Below are 22916 nucleotides of genomic sequence, written 5' to 3'. Positions count from 1 at the left end.
CTTCCTCAAGCTCAGTTGCACCTATTCACGACTACAACATCCTCACGTGGTTATTGGCTTGTTTACTTTAGCCTTTCGACAGTCCCTTTTCTGTTTCGGAAATTCGTCTGGTGTCTGTCGTCAGCGTATAGGCCTCCTTATAGTCCTTCTTCGGTGTCACTTAATGTATTTCTCTAGTCTCCTCTCGCTGTCATCCCGTTCTGTTTCACGCGTGCGCGTTGGTGCCGGCAGCAATGGCGGGCTCTGTGCGAGTGCTGGAGGCTTTCAGCGGCCTGATTCAACGGGAGCGGCTCGGGGGTACATTACCAGGTGTATTGCAAGGTGCCCGCGACACTGGGGGACTGCGAGGGACACAGGTGAGTGGCTCAGTAAAGCAGAAGGCGTACTGGTTGCAGAGTCGGTATAAACTTGGGAGTGTGGGGTCAGTTGTGAATTTGGGCAAATTGTCAACCCATTGAGATCGAAGATTAGAAATGGGTTCTAGTTTCCCAACAACCTAAATTGCTTTATTCCAGTGGGAGGCAATAGTGCTATTTCGTTCAGGGAGAGGACTTCTTGATATAACCTAAGCTTGGTTGCATTGGTATTTCTGGTTAAGGGGTTGGTCACCAGAATTGGTGTCAAGTCTTTGTTGTCCCAGATTGCTTGGCGAGAGAGAGTACTTGGTTATCCAGGTTGAGCACATGTTTTAAGGGTGGAGCCTAGCGATGTCCTGTGAGCTCCCATTTCTTGCATAATGTAGAGTTACCAGATTTTCAGAACAAAAAACCAGGACAGTCATTGACAGAGAAATTGGACTAAATGTTGACACTGCACTGACCCGTGCCAAGGAAGTATTTCATTTTCATGCTACAGAAACACACATCTCTAGCATGAATGTTAAAAATGTCCTCAGCCGTTCTATGGTGTGTTGCAAGGAGAGCTTTGTGATTCTCCTTAGGGGATGGGCTCTGCAGGCTTTGATTCACCCCACCCCCCAATTAAATCCTGCTGTGCTGCCTGAATCAGGTCTGGCACCACAGCTGTAGTCTTTTTAACCAAACTCTGTCCATGGTGTTATGAGATAGCCGGTGTGAATGTGAGCCTACTGAGCACAGTGATAAATGTGCAGGCCCACCCAACCCTCTCTCTAAACCAGGACATTCTAGCTGATTGTGTAACAAGTGTTGGGACACCGGGACAGTCATCTAAAAACCAGGCCGGTCCGGGCAAATCCGGGATGTCTGGTCACTCTAGCATAATGTCTAATATATTACGTTTATAAATTACTAGCAGCCCGTCCCGACGTTGTCTGGGTATGAATTGCTGCCGGCCAGTAGTATATTGTTTTGTAGGATTTCTTTTTGATAGCATTTCTTATCTGTGACAGGCAGGGGCGGATTGGCAAGGCGGGCATTCGTGCATGGGCCGAAGGGCCGGTGCCTCAGTGGGCCGTTTTTTTCTCCCCTGTCCCAGTCCACAGAGAGTGGACTAGGAAAGGGGAGAAAAAAAACCAGCCCACAGAGTGCACGGAGACAGACAGAGAAAATGAAAGCAGCCTCGCTGTGTGGCCGGACGATTGTCAGCTGTGGCCTCTCCTTCACCCCTGCCCTGCCAAGCAATCAAGCTGAGGCTGGGCTGGGGAGGGGTGATTGTTTGCAAGAATCGGCCTCCCTGGGGGCCAGGTGTTTCTCAGGCCTTTGAGCCATTTTCACCTCGGCCCCCCTGGGGCCCATGCAGCCCAGAAACGGTGTTAGTCTTAACACCTCGCCCACAGCCCTTCACATTCAGGGCATAGTGGGCGAGGAAGAATGGGTCTTGCTGTGGGGGCCAGGTGATGTTTGGAATTTTTTTATTTTATTTATTTATGCGATTTTATATAGCGCTGACTTTACCCGAAGGTGTCAGAGCGCTTCACACTAGGAACAGCAATAATACATGAGGAGAAAAATTACAAGTGGACAAATTACAAAAGTAAACGTTAAGTTACATGAATCTAAAGTGACAATAGTGAGCAACTAAAATACATGAGGTAGCAATCGGTACATTACAGGAGGAAAAAGCGATATGTGTGCAGGTTACAAAAGCGTACAAAGTACAAGTAGAGGTATAATACTGCAATAAATGGCAGACACTCCAGCACAAGAACAAACGTTACGTAGGCAATGGTGGCACTTGTGCAAGTATCTAAAGCAAACAAAAGTGAGAGGTAGCATACAGTGTGATACCAGAGAAAAGTGACGTGTGCAACTTACAAAAGGGTACCATACACAGGTACAAGGGTAATACTACAGTAAATGGTAAACACTCAAACTGCCAGAACACACTGGGAAGGCACTTCCCATGCACCAGCTTCACCTCAGCCTCCCCCCTGGCTACCCGGCTACCTTGGATGACCCAGAAAGCTGTGTTTTGTGCTCCCCTACCAGGACATTTTCCCCGAGGCCTGGAGGGCTGATTAATTTACTAATTGCAGGGGCCTTACCTCTGTTCATGTGCTCCTGAGCTGAAGGTCTGGGGAGGGCTAAGTAGGTTAGTAATAGCGGGGGCTTTGCTGCTTTTCAGGTGCTCCTGGGCTGGAGGGCTGGAATAATTTTGTGATAGAAAGGGGCCTTGCTATTTTTTTTAGTTGCTCAGCATGTAGGCCATTGTCACCTTGGCCCTGTGTCCTGTGCAAGAACAGTATCCTCCCCCTTTCATTCCTTGTCTGTGCAAATGGTGTTTCATGAAAGGGCACGCCCCTTGAATGTGGGCCACGCCTCTTGAATGTGGGCCACTTTTTTCGTCAGTGCCCGGGCCGAATTGTGATCCCAATCCGACCCTGGTGACAGGCCTGTGAAACGCTCCGATTCACAGTGCACTGCTGATGCACTTAAGAGTGCGCGTTCAGTAGTGTGTGAACTCGAGTTTCCCTACTTTATTTTTCCTTGCAATATTACATAGCGCGAACTCGACAACATGGCATGAGCACAATTTACATTACAGAAGAACACATTAATTTGTGGTAGGCACGGGGAGACAAAGCGATTTGCCTGTAATCACAGGATGTTGAGCTGATGCCGAGATTCGAACGTAGCTCCCCAGCTCTAAAGTTCGCAATTCTAGAACTTGTGGCGGGAGGTGTGTCTAAAAGTGTATGTCGGTGCTGGCCATCAATGAGAGAGACCTGTGCATTTTTCAAATGGGTGGTGAGAAAATATAAGTATATAGCTGGAGATGTGGGCCGCCGTGCCACCAATGTACTTACCGGGGGAAACGCCCATTATTCCGCAACTTTCTTTCCACATACCATCACTCCGCCTACTTTCATTACGAAAGTACCATGACTCCGCAATGCCATTATAGCGCATGGCATTACATTTGATATGCTTTTACCACGCATACATTTACAGCGAAATTCGTTGTAAATGCATGAATGGTAAAAGCATGTTTTTTTTTATAAATGTTTGGATAAGGTAAGTATGGATATAGGGGTATATGTTTTGGGGTACTGAGGTATATGTTTTGGGGTGTTTGGGTATTTTAAGGGTTCAGATATAGTTTTGGGTTATGGGGTACAGGGGTGGTTTTAGGCATAGGCATAGGTATGGGTTTTGGGGTACAGGTTTTTTTTAGGGTTCAGGGCTAGGTTTGGGTTTTGGGGTATAGGGGTAGGTTTAGGGTTCAGGGCTAGGTTTGGGTTTTGGGGTACAGGGGTATTTTAAGGGTTCAGGGCTAGGTTTGGGGTACAGGGGTATTTTTAGGGTTCAGGGCTAGGTTTGGGTTTTGGGGTACAGGGGTATTTTTAGGGTTCAGGGGTAGGTTTGGGTTTTAGGGTACAAGGGTATTAGGGTTCAGGGCTAGGTTTGGGTTTTGGGGTATAGGGGTAGGTTTAGGGTTCAGGGCTAGGTTTGGGTTTTGGGGTACAGGGGTATTTTAAGGGTTCAGGGCTAGCTTTGGGGTACAGGGGTATTTTTAGGGTTCAGGGCTAGGTTTGGGTTTTGGGGTACAGGGGTATTTTAGGGTTCGGGGGTAGGTTTGGGTTTTGGTGTACAGGATTATTTTTAGGGTCCAGGGGTAGGTTTGGGTTTTAGGGTACCAGGGTATTAGGGTTCAGGGGGTAGGTTTGGGTTTTGGGGTATGGGTATTTTAGGGTTCAGGGGTGGTTTTGGGTTACAGTGGTATTTTTAGGGTTCAGGGCTAGGTTTGGGTTTTGGGGTACAGGGGTATTTTAGGGTTCAGGGGTAGGTTTGGGTTTTGGGGTACAGGGTTATTTTTAGGGTTCAGGGGTAGGTTTGGGTTTTAGGGTACAAGGATATTAGGGTTCAGGGCTAGGTTTGGGTTTTGGGGTATAGGGGTAGGTTTAGGGTTCAGGGCTAGTTTTGGGGTACAGGGGTATTTTAAGGGTTATGGGCTAGGTTTGGGTTTTGGGGTACAGGGGTATTTTTAGGGTTCAGGGCTAGGTTTGGGTTTTGGGGTACAGGGGTATTTTAGGGTTCAGGGGTAGGTTTGGGTTTTGGCTTACAGGTTTATTTTTAGGGTTCAGGGGTAGGTTTGGGTTTTAGGGTACAAGGGTATTAGGGTTCAGGGGGTAGGTTTGGGTTTTGGGGTACGGGGTATTTTAGGGTTCAGGGGTGGTTTTGGGGTACAGTGGTATTTTTAGGGTTCATGGCTAGGTTTGGGGTACAGGGTTTTTTTTTTTTGGTTATAAACTTTTATTGTCAGTCATGCTCACATACACAGCAGTGTGCCTACAACCATATCAGGCCGGCAGCGATACACATGCATTTCCGTGGTGATGAATACGTCAGTAATGGACACAGTGGGAGCTCGTCGGATATATTCAACATCCCAACATTAATTTAGGAATCAGTACACGACAGGTCAAATAGCAAGCTTACGAGTATTTAGAGAATAGGAAACGGAGACACATTACGTGGAACAACGGAAGTGCCAATAGAGCCAATACAGCAGTTGAGAGAGAAGCACAGCTAGGAGCCGACACAGGGCACATTCATGCCTCCTAAAAGGGGTGGTATCACATCCCTGGTACATAGCAGCTTGGGTGAGGGTCAGACTAAAGCAGCATTGTAATTCACAACCTCAAGCAATCATGATACCGCAGATCAGTCATCCCTGCAGAGTCATCCAGGTTCGCAGAAATGCTGATCGAGCGGGATCTCCCACCTCCAATTGGGCAACAGTAGTAGGGCCATCAGGCTCCCCACCTTCACCGTCCCATTCCTATATATAGCCCTTGTATCTATTCCGATTCTGCTGCTGGGGTCATGTCAACAACATCAGTACCCTCCATCCCGTGTGATGCAGTTAGTAGAAGGTATGTCTGCAGAGGACCCCAAATGTCAGCCGGCCTAGAGGTCAGAGGCAGCAACTCTGAGAAAATTCCATACTGTTCCTGACAGTATAACATATCTTGCAACCAGTCTTTGAATTTAGGGGCACGACCCCGCCCCCATCTGCAGGCCAGGTGTCTCCTCGCCAACAACAGTGCAACATTAGTGTATTTCCTAACATTCCTCGCTATGCGCGCAGTATAGCCCAGCAGGAACAGCAGTGGATCCAATTCTAGTGTAACATCTATCATAAGGGAGATGCCCTCACAAACTTGCGACCAATACTCCTGCACCTGCAGGCAGTCCCACGCCAAATGGAGGAAGTCCGCCCCTCCCTGTCCGCATCTATCCGAGTCAGCCAAGCCGAGTCTGACTTTCCTAACAGGCGTGTAATACAGTCTATGGAGGAACTTGTAATGTATAATTTTAAAGCGACAGCTAGACATCACCTCCCCTGATAGGTCACAACAGTATTCCCACTGGTCATCCGTGATTTCCCTACCGAGGTCATGTGACCAGTGCACTCTAGCCGTACTCTCCACAACCGGTAGTTCTTTCCGGAGGTTTTTATAGATATTGGACACTAGATGTGCACCATGCGCGCTACTCAGCACAACCGTAAGCGAGGCAACACTGGGGGGTTCCCGAGGGTATTCAGGTAGTATGGTTTTCAGGCCCTCTCACAACCGTATAAAATAGAACAACTCTAGGGGGGTAGGCGTACTATCCCCAAAAAAGTGTTCCCGAGAGCGAAATATCCCGTCGTGGAATAGATCGCCCCACGCCTGAATTCTCAAACGGCGACACATGTTCCGGAAGCCCAGTTCTTGGAAGAGCGCCATTTGCGGGTGATAAGTCAATGGTAGTCGAGCTGTATAAAGTAACGGGGCCTGCAAACGTCTTCCTATTCTATGCCATGCGTCCATTGTACAAGTGACCGTGTTTGCCTGCATTTCCAACACAGAACTGGGGGCATGGATCACACCAGACAGTGGCAGTGGGTGGGCAATCCAGTCTTCTGCCGCAACCTGTGGCATGAAGGCAGCAGGTTTCATCCAATAGTACAGGTAGTGTGCCTGCGCACTCAAGTAATAAATTTCAAAATCAGGGATATCGAACCCTCCCATATGATAAGGTTGCGTCATAATCGCCCAACGAAGACGCGCCTGCTTACCCCCCCATACTAGACGTATAAGTTTGGAGCGCAAAGTTTTGAAAAAATAGGCACCCGGGTGATAAGGTATATTGAGGAACATATATAAAAAACGCGGCAAGATCACCATCTTTATGAGGGAAACTCTAGACGCCAAGGACAAGGGTAGTTTAATCCAACGGGTCACTGAGTCTGCCAGTTTAGTTATAGCCACTCCATAGTTCAGCCGCAATGTGTCTCCCTTGTCTCTCGAGAGTTGTAGCGCAACTCCGAGGAGCACCACTCCAGAGGGTAATCGAGCGGAAATTCCGACACAGCAGGCGTTAGGGGGAAAAACTGGGACTTACTCCAGTTGATAGAGACGCCAGACAGGCCTCCAAAGGCGACAAATTCCCGCAGCAATGTATTCAAGGTAGTTTGGGGCTCCTTGACGTATAGGGTGATATCGTCAGCATATAATCAAATAGAGAGTTGTCGTTGAAAACAGTTAAAGGCGCTGGCTTTATGTAGCTGTCGAATGCGACAGGCCAGTGGCTCAATCGCTATGGCGAAGAGTAAAGGGGAGAGGGGGCACCCCTGGCGGGTACCCCTCGTTATTGCAAAAGTATCAGTCAGGAGCCCATTCGCCAGCACTCTCGCCTTCGGAGCCGTGTATAGTAAACGCACCCAATCCACAAAGATCGGGGGAAAGCCCATCTTCTGTAATACCGTGAATAAAACCCCCCCATTCCACGGAATCGAAGGCTTTCGATGCGTCCAAAAAGACAGCAGCGAGCGGTATCTCAGGGCTCACCGTTTGGATTAGGGAGAAAACAGTACGGAGGTTGTGTGAGGTAGATCTTGTGGGAACAAATCCTGATTGATCAGGCAATATGAGTGTGGTCCTGAGCAGAGAGAGTCTCGTGGCGAGCACCATGGCCAGAATTTTGGCATCGCAGTTCAACAGTGATAAAGGGCGATACGAGTCGCATTGTGTGGCGTCTTTACCCGGCTTAAGCAGAGATGTGATCACAACCTCTCTCATGGATCTCGGCAGTACGCCCACCTCCAAGGCATCCTCAAACACCTCCCGCAAGACAGGTGCCATGATATCAACATAACATTTATAAAATTCTGCGGGAAGCCCATCGTGACCAGGCGCCTTCCCGTTGCTCAAGGACATTATGGCGTCTCTCACTTCATCTAACTCGAGTGGAGCTCCTAGAAACTGCCTATGGGTATCGCTTATCCAGCAGAGTGCGATATCCCCCAGAAAGCCATCCAGGTCAAGGTCCCCAGTCGCCCGTGATGTATAAAGTTGTTCATAGTGTGTCTGGAGTGTGTTCAGTATGCCAGCTGAGTCCTTGCACACCCTTCCGTCTGTCGTATTCAATTCTAAGATGGTGTTCGAGCCTCGTGCCATGCGAACCGCCATGGACAGTGCCCTACCCGGTCTCCCTCCCTCATTGTAGGCGCGGGCTTTCCAGTGTTTACCCTTAAACTGCACCTCTCTATGCGCCTCCGCTTCATATTCTGATAATCTGGCCCTGAATTCTTGCTGCGCTGTCCCTGTTCCTCCCCGCACCTTGTCTCTCTCCAGTATTCGCAGGCTGTCCTCTAACCTATGGAGTGTGCGCTGTATGTCTCTCAGTACCCCAGAGCTTTTGGCGATGCACCACCCCCTCACTGTAACTTTGAAGGCCTCCCAGACCGTTTCCACACTATCCACAGTATCCTTGTTACGAGGAAAAAATTATTCTATAGCCTCCCTGAGCTCCTCCCGGAAAACCGTGTCTACTAGAACGTTAGGGTGCAATCGCCAAGGTGGACGTGGTTTATTAAACCCAGGCATATCTATAGTCAGTAGAACTGGGCAGTGGTCTGAGTGTGTCCTAGGTAGATGTTGCGCAGTCAGGCTATGTGGTGCTAAATTTCTTGACACGAGAATATAATCTAGTCTCGCCCATTTTCCAGTGTATGAAGTGAAGTGTGGGCCATCCAGCAGATCCGGATGCAGGTGCCTCCATCCATCGACTAACCCCTCTTCATCTACTATCCCTCGAAGGACATCTCTCGCCCCAGGGTGGTACGTCGAACACCCATCTGCTCTATCCAGCCTTGGGAGTAAAGCGACATTGAAGTCTCCACCCCAAATTAGATGACTAGAACCCACATCCATCACTATCCCCCAGAGCGTAGTGAAAAACTGGGGGTCATCAACATTAGGAGCATAACAATTGGCAATAGTGAGTGTCTTCCCCCCCCCGCAATCTCCCCCACAATACCACATACCTCCCTTCCTTATCTACACGTTGACCTTGGAGCGTGAATGGGAGGGCGCGATGAATAAGGATAGCAGTACCTCTGGCATATGAGGAATAGTTTGAGAAAACCCTTACTCCCGCCCATCTCCTACCGAAGTGGACGTGACAGATGCGGGGTTGTGCGTCTCTTGTAGCATAACCACTTGTACGTTATGTCTATCCCAGTATGCCACCAACTGTCTGCATTTACATGTGTCCTTAAGCCCCCGCACATTCCATGATAAAAAAGTACATTTGTTAACTTCCCCCGCTCCCATAAGTGTCAGTTTTGTCCATCTTTCTGAAATTACCATACGGCAGACAAATTAACCACATAGTGCAATCGCTCCTGCCATTACCGATTAACCTGTATACCACTTTGTCTGTTAGCTTGTGTAGCCCGCACTCAATCAACTCGCACAACCCCCAAGCACTCCCCCTTGCCCTCCCAACCTCCCACTGAAGCGTCCCCAACTTGCCAGTTTCATCATCCCTCCCAACCCACCCCAACTCCCTCAACAGCCAAGGGTGAGAACATACCCTATACCAACAATAACAGTGTGGGTAATACCCTCTAGGTAGCATTCCAGGTGGCAACACATTTCCCCCTCTGCTCCACTAGCTCCCTCAGGCGGGGTCCAACCAGCCAGTGGGAGAGAGGAGGGGGCACCCGGCGAGCAGTATCCAAATTCAGCTTCCCCCGGGCCATCTCCCAGTCCCATCTCAACTTAAGGAGGAGGAAATATCAGCAAACACATACATTGCCATAGAGTGGCCCGCAAGTCAGTACTCACGCACAGGAGTCCGATCAATACAAGGAAGTCTCAAAAAAACTGCGAGGTCACTGTTCATCCTCCTCCACATGGTCGCGTCTCCGGTCAGGCTCATCCTCGCCATCCCCATTTTGATGTGCTGTACGTTTGTAGTGCTTGATGAAGTCTTCTACTTGTTGTGGTTTCGTGAAGAACCTCTGACGCCCTTGACAAGTGACCCGCAGTCGAGCCGGGTAGAGCAGAGCATAATCCACCTGGAGATTGCGAAGTTTCGCCTTGACATCTAAGAACTTACGGCGTTCCTCCTGCACCATAGGCGTGAAGTCTGGGTATATCGTAAAATTGTTGCCCTCAAAGGAGAGTGTTTTGGAGGTCCGAGCCGCACGCAAGGCAGTGTCCCTATCCCTATAGTTCAGCAAGGGGGCAATGATAGGTCTTGGCTTCATGCCCGGTTTGGGCACAGGTCCCAGGGATCTATGCGCCCTCTCCACTATGAAATGGGGTGAGAATGCTTCCAGGCCCACCGCTGCTAGCAGGAGTCTTTCCACATATTCCTCCATTTTTCCCACATTGGTGGATTCCGGAATACCCACTAAGCGTATATTATTGCGCCGGCTTCTCGCCTCCAAATCCTCGTTCTCGGCTGCTATAGTGCGCAGTAGATCATCCATCCGTGTAAGCCGTGTCGTGTGTTGCATCGAGGTGTCCTCGATGTCCGAAACCCGCTGTTCCGCTTCTTTTAGCCTCCCCTCATGCACATCCAATTTATGGACAACAGCATCCATACGTGAAGACATCCTGTCTTCCTTGTCCGCTATGGTCGCAAATCCTTGGCGCATTTCACGGAGGATTTCCTGGACATCTGTGGAGGTGGTCGGTTGGCCATCACCAGAGCCACTGGCCTCGGTCTGTTTCTGTTGTTCCGGGCTGGTGCGAGTCGTTTTTTTTGTAGCGTCAAAAGTGAGTTTCGGTTGGCGTGCGTCTGGCCTTCCCATCTTCGCCACCGGTCAGGACGGTGTACCACTATAAGCAATGAGCTGAGCAACCAGAATCTCTCCGCAATGTCAGGTGTGCAGGCTAGACCGGTCGCCGTTTCCCGTGTAAACCACGCGCCGCCTGGGAGTAAACCACGCAGGATGTGCGCGTGTGGCCAGAACAGGCCTCTGTTGAGTTTTTGGGGCCGAAGGCAGCTCTACTGGTCCAGACCTGTCAGCACCCCAGTGGTCTCACAGCATATCAGGCTCACCGTGCACCATCCAACAGTCGTCCCACTGAAGCTGCAGGGCTCCCAGGTCTTGAGCGGGCCGTTCGAGAGCACCCCCAAGTTAGAAGTCACAGACACCCCATCCAGGCAGGCCACAAACGGGCGTGTGTATGTAGTCCAGTAGCTGGGCTGCAGTCAGTCGGCAGTATAGCACCCTAGCCGTGGAGAGCGCGGCCAACTTGTTCGTACCCAAACCAATATCGTGGCGGTGTCCTCGAAGGATCGCGTTAATGAAGCCCTCCCAAGAATGTATGCACGAGCCGTAGGTCAGCGTATATCCCACTATAGGTAGTCTTCTCCCCGGACAGCGAAAACCAAGGCCATCAGCAGGGGCAGAGGGGTGCCTTACTGCGATTAAGCTGGTCACTGGTCGGGGAATCGAGCTCCTCGCGTCGCGCAGGTTTCAGGGCGACCCTCTCAGCCAGCAGGAATCTCCACCAGCGTACAGCACCAACGCTCAGCCTAGCGTATCCTCTCCGCTCCTCAGCACCTGGAGGGCAAGGCAGGTAAGCAGGTCCCAAGTCCCTCCGTTCACAGTGCAACCTTCGCTTCAGAGTCAGCCGCCATATTTGCTGTGTACTGGCAGGGCACCGGCAGCGCTCGGCGAGAAGCACGGCGAGTCAAGGTTCGCAGGGGCTGCAGGTTAGCAATGTGCAAACGGGAGAAGGCTCATCAGGGCCAGACAGACATCCACTCACGGTGCAGATCTCGGCTACCAGCAAGGGCTACAGCGTTCGTCGTCCGCCGCCGCTTCGGTATCCGCCGGCGTTTTCGCGCCACTCGCTACCTAGCCGTCTCCACAAAATCCCCAGTCTCGCGTAGTCAGGCGGGCCGTCCGGCTGCACAGCCACCTCCACCGATCAGGACCGCTGGGGACGGTATCGCCTCTCCCGACCAGACTGCAAGCTATCGGCCCCAAAATCGTACCGGAGCTTCCATGGGGTTCCCTGCACAGATGGGAAAAGCCGGTAGGTTGCCAAAATTAGGAGAAATGAAGGATTAAGTTCGCCAGGATGTGGGAGCCTCACAGAAAGGCGTCCATTCACTAGTGCGCCACCTAGCGCCCCCGGGTACAGGGGTATTTATAGGGTTCAGGGCTAGGTTTGGGTTTTGGGGTACAGGGGTATATTTATAGGGTTAAGATGGGTTAGTGTTAAAGGGTGTTGGGGTATTTTAAGGAGTATGGGTGGGTTATGATTATGGGGTGCAGGGGTATTTAAAGGGAGCAGGGTGGGATTAGCACACGATATGAGACATGGCATGAAGGGCGGAACGTACCACATGCCCCCAGCATTTGTCACGCCCACAGCACAACACAGACACACCCACAAGGGACTACTTTGCTGGCATGGTTCTTTTACCTTTTAAATGTATATGGTGGGTGTCTGCATAGCCCATGTCCTTCTGCTGCAACTGCCCTTTCCAACGCTGTATTGGGTGTTGTGATTGGTGCTGTGGTTCCTGAGATTACTCGCCTCAAAGGTTTGGGCTCTCTCTTTATTATATTAGTATAGAAAGGAAGCGCAGTTTAGTCATATTGGGGCAGAGAGAGTAGTGCAAATACTTTTTAGGTCTCGGCTAGAAAAGCGCGTTCTCGCCAGAGAACTATAGCGATCGTTTCAGCCGACAAAATCCGACAAAACGAGACAAGAGCTGTGCACGCGCGCAGCATTGTGAATGGGAGAGGGAGCGACAAGAGCTGGCCACGCGCATATTTCGTCGCGCGTACGCTCACGGCGCCAGCGTCTCCGCCGCGCGCCGATAACTGCTCTCTTCCTGGCCGGCTTCACGGAAGGCAGCATGGCTTGCGGTGGTACTCTGAAGCCGCAGACGTATGAAGTTACGATCCTGGCCCCTTATAAGTGCCTCAGTCCTGGCGAGAAGTGCCTGTACTGTAACTTTTAAAGTGCCGTGTTCCACTCAGCACGGCATACTCCTGGAGGCTGGCGGTACCTGCCTATTTAAAGTGCTGCAAGTCCAAGAGGGCAGACGGCATCAGAAGAGTGGCTTTAAAGTGCAGGCAGCAGTGTTTGTAAAGCACCTGGTAGGAGAACAGAGGAGCAGAAAGGGCACTCACCGTTTGTAAGGAGGTCTCTTCCGGCCCTGGGACTGCCGCAGCTCTGAGTTCCCTTCACCCTCACCCTCTCCTATGAACCGCACTGAAAACGCTGCCTGCTTTTCTTTTCTGCATTCCCTGGCTCCAGGGGAGGCACGAGCGCACTCCGTGTCACGTGGCACGTGCTGCAGCCCGAAACAGGCATGTCGCAGAAGGAGCCAGGCATGTGCCTCTCAAGAAACACTACATAAACCCAATCATAATGCAATAACTAAAGAATATATGTAGCTTACTAAAACACTTACAAATGTTCATATAAAAGACAGAGCAGGAGATTGGTGGTGAAAATTAAATTCCTACCTGTGCGTAAGAACAAAATAATAGCAATAAAGCCCTACAGAGGCATCATGCAATTGAGTAAAAAAAATAAGATTACACACTTATTAATATTGTTGAGTGAACAATTGTAGTTCGTTTAAAACTACATTAGGGGGGGCGTGGCCAAGACAGCGATGTGACCGGGCGCATCTCGAGTGAGCTCCGTCACCCCGCTGCCTAAATAAGCTATCATAAGCGAAATTCGGGGGGCTTCAAGGGGGGCCTCATCTACTAACTAAGCTCTGGGTACGAGGTGACCCTCTGGGAGACCACTCCGGTGCGGGAGACCCAGCTGAGGGCAGCTAGGGGCCTGGACACTCTGCTGCCGGAGTCCTGCCGCCATTTTGTCGCCGCGCCTGGCGGCCGGCGCCCTGGTTTCGTTTCCCCTGCGAACAGTTCCCAGCGCTGAGGCGGCGACCAGAGACACAAGCGGATCCTCCGAGGCTGATCCCCCCCCCCCCCAGCCGCGGACTGCACACCGGGAGATCAGCGGACGGAGGGGACGGGGCTGCCAGCGTCGGGGCGACCCCCAGGCAGGGGCGTTGCGGGCACTCGGCTGCAGACCCTAAGAGAGGCCCCGGCTTTGGTGGAGACGCAAGGCCACGCTTGGCGCGGAAAAGCCGCCGGCTGGCCTACTGCTGGGAGACCCTGCTGCGGGATCACAAGCTGTCGCAGGGACGAACTGGTGAGCTGTCTCCATTGCATTCCCCCCCTGCCTACCGACGGATGCACCCTGGTGACTGCGGGAACGCCCTGGACTACTGGGCCACGACTGGGCCCATTGAAGGTACTATCCGCCATCTTGCCTCCCCCGTCTGGCGCCCTCCGCTCGGGTGCCTGGCCTGTCGGGCTGCGACTGGACTTTGCCGAGCACTGTGGCCCCCGGCTGGTGGTGTCCGCCTGCTGAAAAGGAGTCGGGCGCTGCGGAGTCGGCCCCACCAACCCACGCTGCCGTCTGGGTGGGGAGAAACGGACCCCGACTCCAGAGACATAGCCGGACCTGGTCCCTGATCCATCATCAGACCGAGCTGGGCCTGAGGTCACTGCGCCCCTGCTTCGGGGCGGGGGGCGCTATCCGTGGGGCCGCAGAGGCGATTGGGGCGCTCTCCCCCTCCCCTGTGGAGCGAACTGGGCCTTGTCCGCCATCTTGCCTTCTCTGACCGGCACCTTCAACCAGGGTGCCCGACCCTGCTGAACATCGGGGCTCCCGTTAGTGTTGGCCGCCTGCTTGAGCGGAACCGGGTGCGGGAGAGTTGACCCTGCCTGCTGCCGCTGCCGTTCTGGAGGGGAGAGACGGGGCCCTGCCTTGAGAGGCGCACACCGGCCCAGGCCCTACACCACAATCCAGCCCTGCTGCCCTTGCCTGCGGGCCCACGCTGGACCTGCAACACTTCACCCCCACTTCAGAGCGGACTTCAGAGCGGACGACGCTGCCCGGGAGGCTGCGGGGGTGGCTTGAGCGTTCTCCCCCTCACCGGTGGGTCGGACTGGGCCTGGCTGCTTGACAGTGCTGCAGGAGGTGTGTGGCCCGGCCCCCCCTGTTTGGAGAGAGCATCGTAGTCGGCTGGCTGGGCGACACGCTACACCCGCTAGGGCCTGCACCCCACAGCCTGGCCGGCCGCCTCGGAGCAGGGGGGGAGAAGCTACTGAAGACGCGTGAGTACCCCATTCAATTGCTTTGAAACCCCTGGGGGACTTGTGCGCAGCTTCTTTGCCCTCTGAGAGACACGAAACGATAGTGGTGAGGGAGCTGGGGTGCCCTTCAGCCGCCCTAGAGAGGAGCCGCCACATTCTGCGGGGGAGAGCGGTGCAGCGTCCTTGGCTCGAAGAGAGGGCTGACCCCCATAGCAGATCCCTCGCGCACTGGCAAAACCTTAAAGACTCCTGAGGACACAGGCCTGAACTTCACTTGCCGGGCAGAGCGGGTCTACTTGTGAGAAGGTGCTTGAGAGGGGAGAGGACTACTAGTGGTGTACTGAATAACCCCCACGCTGCTACAGCGACATAGGGAAATCGCGCCCACGGCGACGGGTGACGCATCGGGTGGCTGGACATTGCGCTCCGGATCGATAATGACCCGCGGCAAAGGGGGCAAGACGGACCCGGCGGCGGCGCCTAGGGGCACATCGGTGGTTGCCATGTGGGGCAAAGCAGGAGCGCCAGCGCCAACTGAAGAAGTGCCGTCACCTGCTGCCGCCTCCCCTCCGGTGACCCAAGCCTTCATGTCCTCTTTCATGACAGACCTGAAATCGGAAATAGGGTCCCTGAGATCAGAAGTGCACTCGTGCGTCAAAGAGCTGCGCCAGGAGGTGACCGAGCTGGGAGACAGGGTTGATGGACTCGAGAAAACTGTTGATACACGCACGGAAGATCTGGAGCAGCTGTGGCAGAGAGTGGCGACCCTGGAGGAACAAAACATCGAGCTCCAGGTCAAACAGGAGGACCTTGAAAATAGGGGGCGCCGCAACAACCTCCGTATACGGGGGTGCCACTCGGGGAGGAAGGGACTGACACCATGGCCTATGTGGCTCAACTCCTACACGAGGTGTGGGGCAACGAAGAAGCTCCCCCATCGCTCTTGGACCGTGCTCATCGAGTCTTCGGGGCGGGAGGCAGGATGGGCCTCCTCCCGGACATTATAACCTGAGTGCACTACTTCACAGAGAAGGAGGCCATACTGAAAGCGGCGAGGGACAAGCCGGACCTGCGCTATGGAGGGCACAAGATCCAAATCTTCCAAGACCTGGCCCCCAACACGCTGCATAGAAGGAAAGTCTTCCGCCCGGTGACAGAGAAGCTGCGGGCTCTCAATATGGTGGAGAAGTGTGGCTCACTGGTTAGAGGCGGCAGACCCGTAAGCAGAGAACGGCCCGGTACCAGGGTTCGATTCCCGACGTGGCAGGGTCGTGGACCAGGGTCAGCGGACTCGATAATTCTCGCCTCGATGCCTATTCTAGTCAGAGACCACACTCGGCAACTCTGGGCATCAGCTTGCCTCATCATCACAACGGCCCCCCAGACCGCCGGGGATGCTTGGTCGCACCTTAGAGATACCCATCAGGGACCATCTCTCAGGGTGAGCCAGGACGGGTTCCCCAGCGGTCGAAGCGTGGAGATACTCCTCCGGGAGTCGATTCCTAGCGCTATATAAACCCGCAATTAAATTAAATTGAAATTAAATTAAATATTCCATACCAGTGGGGACATCCCTTTGCGCTTGTCTTCCCAGCGAAAGATGAGGGCAGAGTCCTCCGATCTTACCGCGAGGCGGCACAACTGCTTGGACTCTCGGACTCCCCGGAGCACAGCCCCTCCCGCTCCAAGCGCCAAGAGAGACTCCCGGCCCGACCGGACTGGACCACGGTACAACGACGTCGCCGAACCCCTCCAGTGGATGTCTGCTCCACGTCTCAGGCCAAGCAGGATATCATAGAGCACATCCGCTCCCTTGAAGGTGATCGCGAGGGGCAACTCTCGCGGCCTCACACTCCGTGAAATGAAGAAGAACAGCTCCCGATCTTCGGTGGTCACCGACCAGCGATGAGAACACCGCCACAATCCCTGATCAAAGAACTCTATATCTGTGAATGGGATGGACATCATGGAGTGAACTCGCTCACCTGACGGTGGCCGTGGAGGGCAACCCCCGCGGACTTATGCCCAGTGAAATGGAGAATAACGACTCCTGAACTCCTGCGGCCCCCAGGGGGTCACACGCCTTGGTGGAGACCGTTGACATCGTGCCTCTTCGATGGCTGGCCGCTCCGCGCCCCAGGTCAAACAGGACATCATAGAGTACGCTTGTTCCCTTGAAGGCGATCGTGCGGGGCGACCCCCCACGGCCTCACAGCCCGAGAAACTGAGAAAGGTGCCCCCTGAACTGATGCATCATAGAACACGTCCGCTCTCTAGAAGGCGATCGTGATGGACAACCCTCGCGGTCTTGCACCCCCCGAAATGAGGTGGAACGACTCCTGCACTTCTGCGGCTCCTCTGAGACTACATACCTCGATAACGTAGGCGGAGTACACTCCTGGTGTTGAGCCCGCCGCACCAACGCATGGGGACAGCTAGGCACTGGAGGCGACCCTGATAAGCCAACAGCGAGAAAAGGGGCTGAAATAGAACATCATGGGGCGCTGCCGCTCCCCTAAAGGTGATCGTGAGGGTCAGACCTTGCGGCCCTTCAGTTCAGGAACTAGCTCCTCATCGACTGATATGGCATACCTACCTTTGTGGTGTATTAGAGTTAATTACCCCCGAACCCACCCTGGGCAGCGGGGCAGACGGGCCTCGGGGCAACCAGGACCCATATCTTCAGTAGAAAACCCCCCACTTTGTCCCATAGGAAGTGACATTCCTGAGACCATCCAAACCCTCGGGTAGAGGATGCCCGGAACCTGGGACATTAGACTATGGCCCTGTTGGCCTGCTGTGGTTGTATGCCTTCTATGTACTTTCTATTTTCCTGCTCTTTCTGCTCTTCCTACTTCTCATCTGAGCTTTCCCTGTTCTTGGCCCCTTCTCCCTTTGTGTGGTGTGGTGGTCCGGAGGCTATTGAAAGTGTCTGCGCGACAGTGCTGGGAGGGGGAGGCTAACTCCCTTCACTCCGCAGGGTGGAGGGTACTGGGCGACGAGGCGGCTCCTACCCCCTTAGTGTCATGGCGGTGAATGCTCCCAAACCCCTAAAGGTCCTGACGCTCAATGTCAAAGGACTTAACTCCCCCAACAAGCGGAACCAGGTATGGCGCTATCTTCTTCATCATTCCCCTGACATCATCTTCCTTCAGGAGACACATCTTTTGCGGGGGGACACTAGACGCATGGAGCATCCCAGATACCCTACACAATTCTGGGCAGCGGCTGACACTAAAACGGCGGGGGTGGCAATCCTGTGTAGAGCTGGCTTTAGGCGGGGATCCACAAAACCCTACAAGAGTGGAGATGGACGCTTCCTTCGGGCTGCGGTACAGGTGGGAGGGGTACAGTTCACTCTAGGTAATGTATATGCACCCAACCAGTCGCAAGATAAATATCTCCAGTCGCTCCTGCAGGAACAGTTTAAGACAGGCGAACCACGTACAATATTGGGAGGGGATTTCAATCTAGTATGGGACCCAGACATAGAGCGTGGGGAGACTGCGTTTAGCGGCGCGGGCGCAATGTCCTCCACGATAAGGACGCAAATTACGGACCTAGGGCTCGTTGATGCGTGGCGCTACCATAATCCAGGAGTCCGTGACTACACTTTTTACTCGCACTCCCACCGAACCTACTCGTGCATCGACCACATCTTTACCTCTCTTGACCTGACCCGGGACACGCTGAAAGTTGCCATCTCGGATATCTCGCTATCGGACCACGGACATGTGGAACTAATGCTACAGGACCCATTAGCGCACACCCCCCGGGAGCGACGATGGACCCTCCCACCGAGCGTCCTCCGGGACCCGGAGGATGTTAACAGCATCCGGGAAGCCATAGACTCGTACTTCGCTATTAACGACAACTCGGAAACGTCCTTCCCGGTAGTGTGGGATGCCTTTAAGGCCACCATACGGGGTCATATTACCTCCCTGGCGATAGCGAGGAGATGGGCGGCCTATAAACTGGAGACTGACCTAGCGGGTGAGATCAAACAGGCGGAGGCGCAAGACAGGGACTGACCTTCTCTGGCGTCCAGGAGGACGCTAGCTAACCTTAGGGGACAACTTGGACTCCTGCGCACCAACAAGGCGGAACACTCTCTACTAGCACTAAAGCAAAAATACTATGAGGGAGGGGATAAGGTGGGGCGCCTGCTGGCAGGAAGGCTGAGGGCGAGAGCAGCTAGAGCCCATATCGCTAATATACAACGTCCAGATGGCTCTAGTGCCGTCACTGAAAGAGCCAAGCAGGACGCCTTTGTAGCTTACTATACCTCCCTGTATGCCGGGGAACCTACATCAGTGGAAGCACGAGCGGCCGTCCTCGCTGACTACGAGGGGACTCCGTTACCGCCGGTATGTGCAACAGAACTGGAAGAGCCCATACTGGAAGATGAGGTCTCTGCGGCTATTAAAGATCTCCCCACGGGGAAAACTCCGGGGCCAGATGGCTTGCCGCTGGCCTTTTACTGAATTTTTCAGATTCAACTTTGTCCCTATCTCCTGAGGCTGTTCCACTCTTTTTCGGACGCATCTGGTCCGTCCCCCGATATGGGAATGGCAGAGATTGCATTGATACCAAAGCCAGGGAAGAGGCCTGCGCTATGTGCCTCCTACCGTCCTATCGCCCTCCTGAACACCGACCTCAAGATCTATACCAAGATACTGGCTAAACGACTCGACCCATACATGCCAGGGTTGGTGAACCCGGACCAGGTGGGGTTCATCCGGGACCGGCAGGGGGCTGATAATGAACGCAGACTGGCACATCTAGTAGGCAAAGTGCAGCATTGGGACATTCCGCCTTGTCTTTTCTCGCTTGACGCGGAGAAGGCCTTCGATCGGGTAGACTGGGCCTTCCTGAAAGAGGTACTCCAGAAGCTCGGTCTGGGCCCAAAAATGATAGCGAGTATCATGGCCCCATACCTAGGGCCACAAGCCAGAATCAGGGTGAATGGTCAACTAACACCGCCGCTACCGATACATAGAGGCACGAGGCAGGGGTGCCCACTTTCGCCACTCTTGTTCGCCCTTGCAGTGGAACCGCTTGCGGCAATGATAAGGCGCGATCCTAGAATACATGGAATAGCCCATGGGGGGAGAGACAATAAGGTGGCGCTATTCGCTGACGACCTGATCCTCACTCTTACGCACCCTCGTGAATCCTTGCCAGCGGTCCACGAGGTGCTCTGTCTATATGAGCAGGCGTCAGGCCTCAAAATAAATCATATTAAATCTTGGGCGCTCAACCTCACCATACCTGCGGAGGAAATCCCATCCCTGAAGAAGGCTGTGCCCTACCAATGGGCGGAGAGCCACATCAAGTACTTGGGCCTTGCCCTGACCCCCCATTTAGACTCCTGGTCCTCTGTAAACTGGACGGAGTGTCTCAAAGCGGTGCTGGAGGACCTTCGGAAGTGGAAGCCTCTGATGATCTCATGGCTGGGGCGCCTTAACGCGGTTAAAATGTCGATCCTCCCTAGAATTCTATATGTATTCCAATGTCTGCCCACCCCTATCCCGCTCCACTGCATTCGGAGCCTTCAGCGCGAGATCACGTCCTTCATCTGGGGCGGGAAGCGCCCCCGGTTCTCGCAGAAGATTCTTATGGAACCAAGGGATAGAGGCGGCCTGGCATGCCCCAACTTGGTGCACTACGACTGGGCAGCACACCTCCGCTTCGTGGTGGAGTGGGGCGCACGCGAAAGCGACAAGCATTGGCTCCATATGGATAGAGCGGTCACAGGACGCACCATATGGGACCTACCCTGGCTCCCGTGGACGGCACGCTCCAGAAGTGCGTACATAGCAGTCCCCACAAAAACGGTCCTGGATATTTGGGATAGTGTAGCGGTGTCTAGGGGTCTCACTACCTTCCCATCCCCGCACACCCCGATAGCGGGAAACCCACAATTCCCCCCGGCTTACCGGACTCGGGCGTTTGAAAAATGGACGCAAGGGGACTGCAGAGTTATTGGGGACCTTTTCCTCAGGGGCTCGCCCAAAACTTGGAATGATTGCAGGGAGGAATTTAGGGTGCCGCTGACGGCTGGCTTACAGCATGCTCAGTTACGCCACTGGACTACGGGTGAATACATGTACCAAGCAGCCACTAAGGCCTACACGTCCTTCGAGAAGTTGGCACGTTCCCTTGGGGGGCTGAAGAAGCTAATCTCGCAAATATACTACATACTGCAGCACCCTGCATCGACGCCTCCACACCCATATCAGAGACAATGGCAATTAGCGGCAGACACAGACATTGAACTCTCCCAATGGAACAGACTATGGCGAGATATACCCAAGATATACCGCAGTGTCCCGCAGAGGGAAAACGCCTATAAACTGCTCACTCAATGGTACTACACCCCGCTGCGCCTTAGCAAGATGTTCCCCAATGCCTCGCCGATGTGCTGGAGATGTGGCTCTGCGACTGGTGACTTTGTGCATATATGGTGGACGTGCCCGACCCTGACTATTTTTTGGAAGGAGGTGCTTAGCCATATCAAAGGGGTGCTGGGTTTCCCCCTGCCTGAGGAAGTGAGCACGATCCTACTCGGCATTCAGCCTACCGCACTTAAGGCACTCACCCGCAGCGACTGGATCCTTACGCTCCAAATGCTGGGTGCAGCTAAACAACTCATCGCCTTATACTGGAAGTGAACGGAGGCGCCGCCCATAGCTTCCTGGTTTGTGCGCCTTTGGCAGGTCCTGGCAATGGAACTACTCACGGCAAGGTTGCAGTCGCGGGACACACGCTTCAAAGCGGTTTGGGAGCCCTTAGTGCGCCACCTCTGCTCTATAGACTATGCGCGACATATGCCCCCTAGACTCCGCGCTCTATACCTCTTTGAGGACGCAATCGTCCCTGCGGACCCTGCCAGGCTATGCCCATGACTACCATACACATTACAGATGCTGCTGCTGCTACTACACACGCCCCCTATACCCTACTCACCGGCACGCCGCTCGTATCCACCTCCCTTTCTCCCTTTCTCTGCCTACTCTCAGGCCCCCTTGTCTCACCTACTTCCTCTCTTCCTACTTGCCACTCTGGCCTTCGTCTCTCTACGAGACAGTTGCGCCCTGTTGGGCTGTTTGTGACAGTTGGGCCAGTTGCCCGCCATATTCCCTCTTTGCAAAGCGGAAATACACTCGCTTGCGACAAGCCTCTGCGAAACTCACTCCTAAGCCACGCGGCCGGCCCTCCCTGGAGGTTTGTAGGCAAGGCGCTGTGTTAAAGCTCCTCTCCCGTCCAAGTTGGCACAGACACACAAGAGCTATCACATACGCGGCCGGCCTCGGCATGAGGTTGTAGGCTTAACGCTGTGTTCAAAATAAAAACAGATTTGAACTAAAACTACATTAGAAGCTGAGGATAATGACAAACAAAATATAGTGAAGAAAAGTTGCGGTTTCTAGCTAAATAAATGTATAGATATTTTACGGTTGGGAAAATAATTTATCAATGTAGAAAGGCCTGAAGTATTTAGGTCTTTTTACCACCCCTGTCCCTCAGACATCAGCTAACGTGCAAACAAATCCAATACAGCAGTTACCACTGGACCCGTGTCATCAGGAACACCATTTCCAGTCCGGGCTTTTAAGCCAACACTTTGAATACGTTTAGTTTCATGTTACCGTGTCCCAGCATGCAGTTCTGCTGACTGAAAAGACAGCACTGGACACAGGCTCTGGCTTGGGACTAGTTGACAGCTGTGTAGCACACATGAAAACCTGTTCTTACTCGGCACACATGAAAACCTGTTCTTACTCGTTAACCTTATTGGAAAGGTAGATTCTGTGTTTTGGTATGTTATATTTTTTTTATGTAGTGCGCTTCTGGCGGCTGGCATGACGTCGCAGCGCTAAGTGGTACCTTCTCGCCCTGTTTATGAGTTTGCTTTATCCCCACAAATGCGCACATGGGAATACAGTGCCCGGTCATTATCTTGCTCCTTGAAAACAGTTAAACACAAGCGATTGAGCAATAAGGCCACGTGAATTCCTCTCACCCTTTCCTGCGGGGCTGCATTCGCCAGAACATTCCTT

General features: G+C 53.2%; 1 protein-coding gene across 1 annotated transcript in view; it reads left to right on the top strand.

Annotated features, from left to right (window-relative positions):
* Positions 1 to 192: 192 nt before the first annotated feature.
* PELP1 (proline, glutamate and leucine rich protein 1) overlaps positions 193 to 22916 on the top strand; it is a 394967-nt gene continuing 372243 nt past the window's right edge. The window contains exon 1 of the mRNA XM_078670231.1: positions 193 to 356. Coding sequence (XP_078526357.1) covers positions 234 to 356 — 123 coding nt within the window. The 5' untranslated portion in view covers positions 193 to 233. The remainder of the gene's footprint in view (positions 357 to 22916) is intronic.

Source organism: Lissotriton helveticus, chromosome 12 (genome assembly GCF_964261635.1).
Source record: "Lissotriton helveticus chromosome 12, aLisHel1.1, whole genome shotgun sequence".
Taxonomy (NCBI): Eukaryota; Metazoa; Chordata; class Amphibia; order Caudata; family Salamandridae; genus Lissotriton; species Lissotriton helveticus.
The sequence above is the reverse complement of the archived record's forward strand: the minus strand, read 5'-3'. Positions and strand labels throughout refer to the sequence as shown.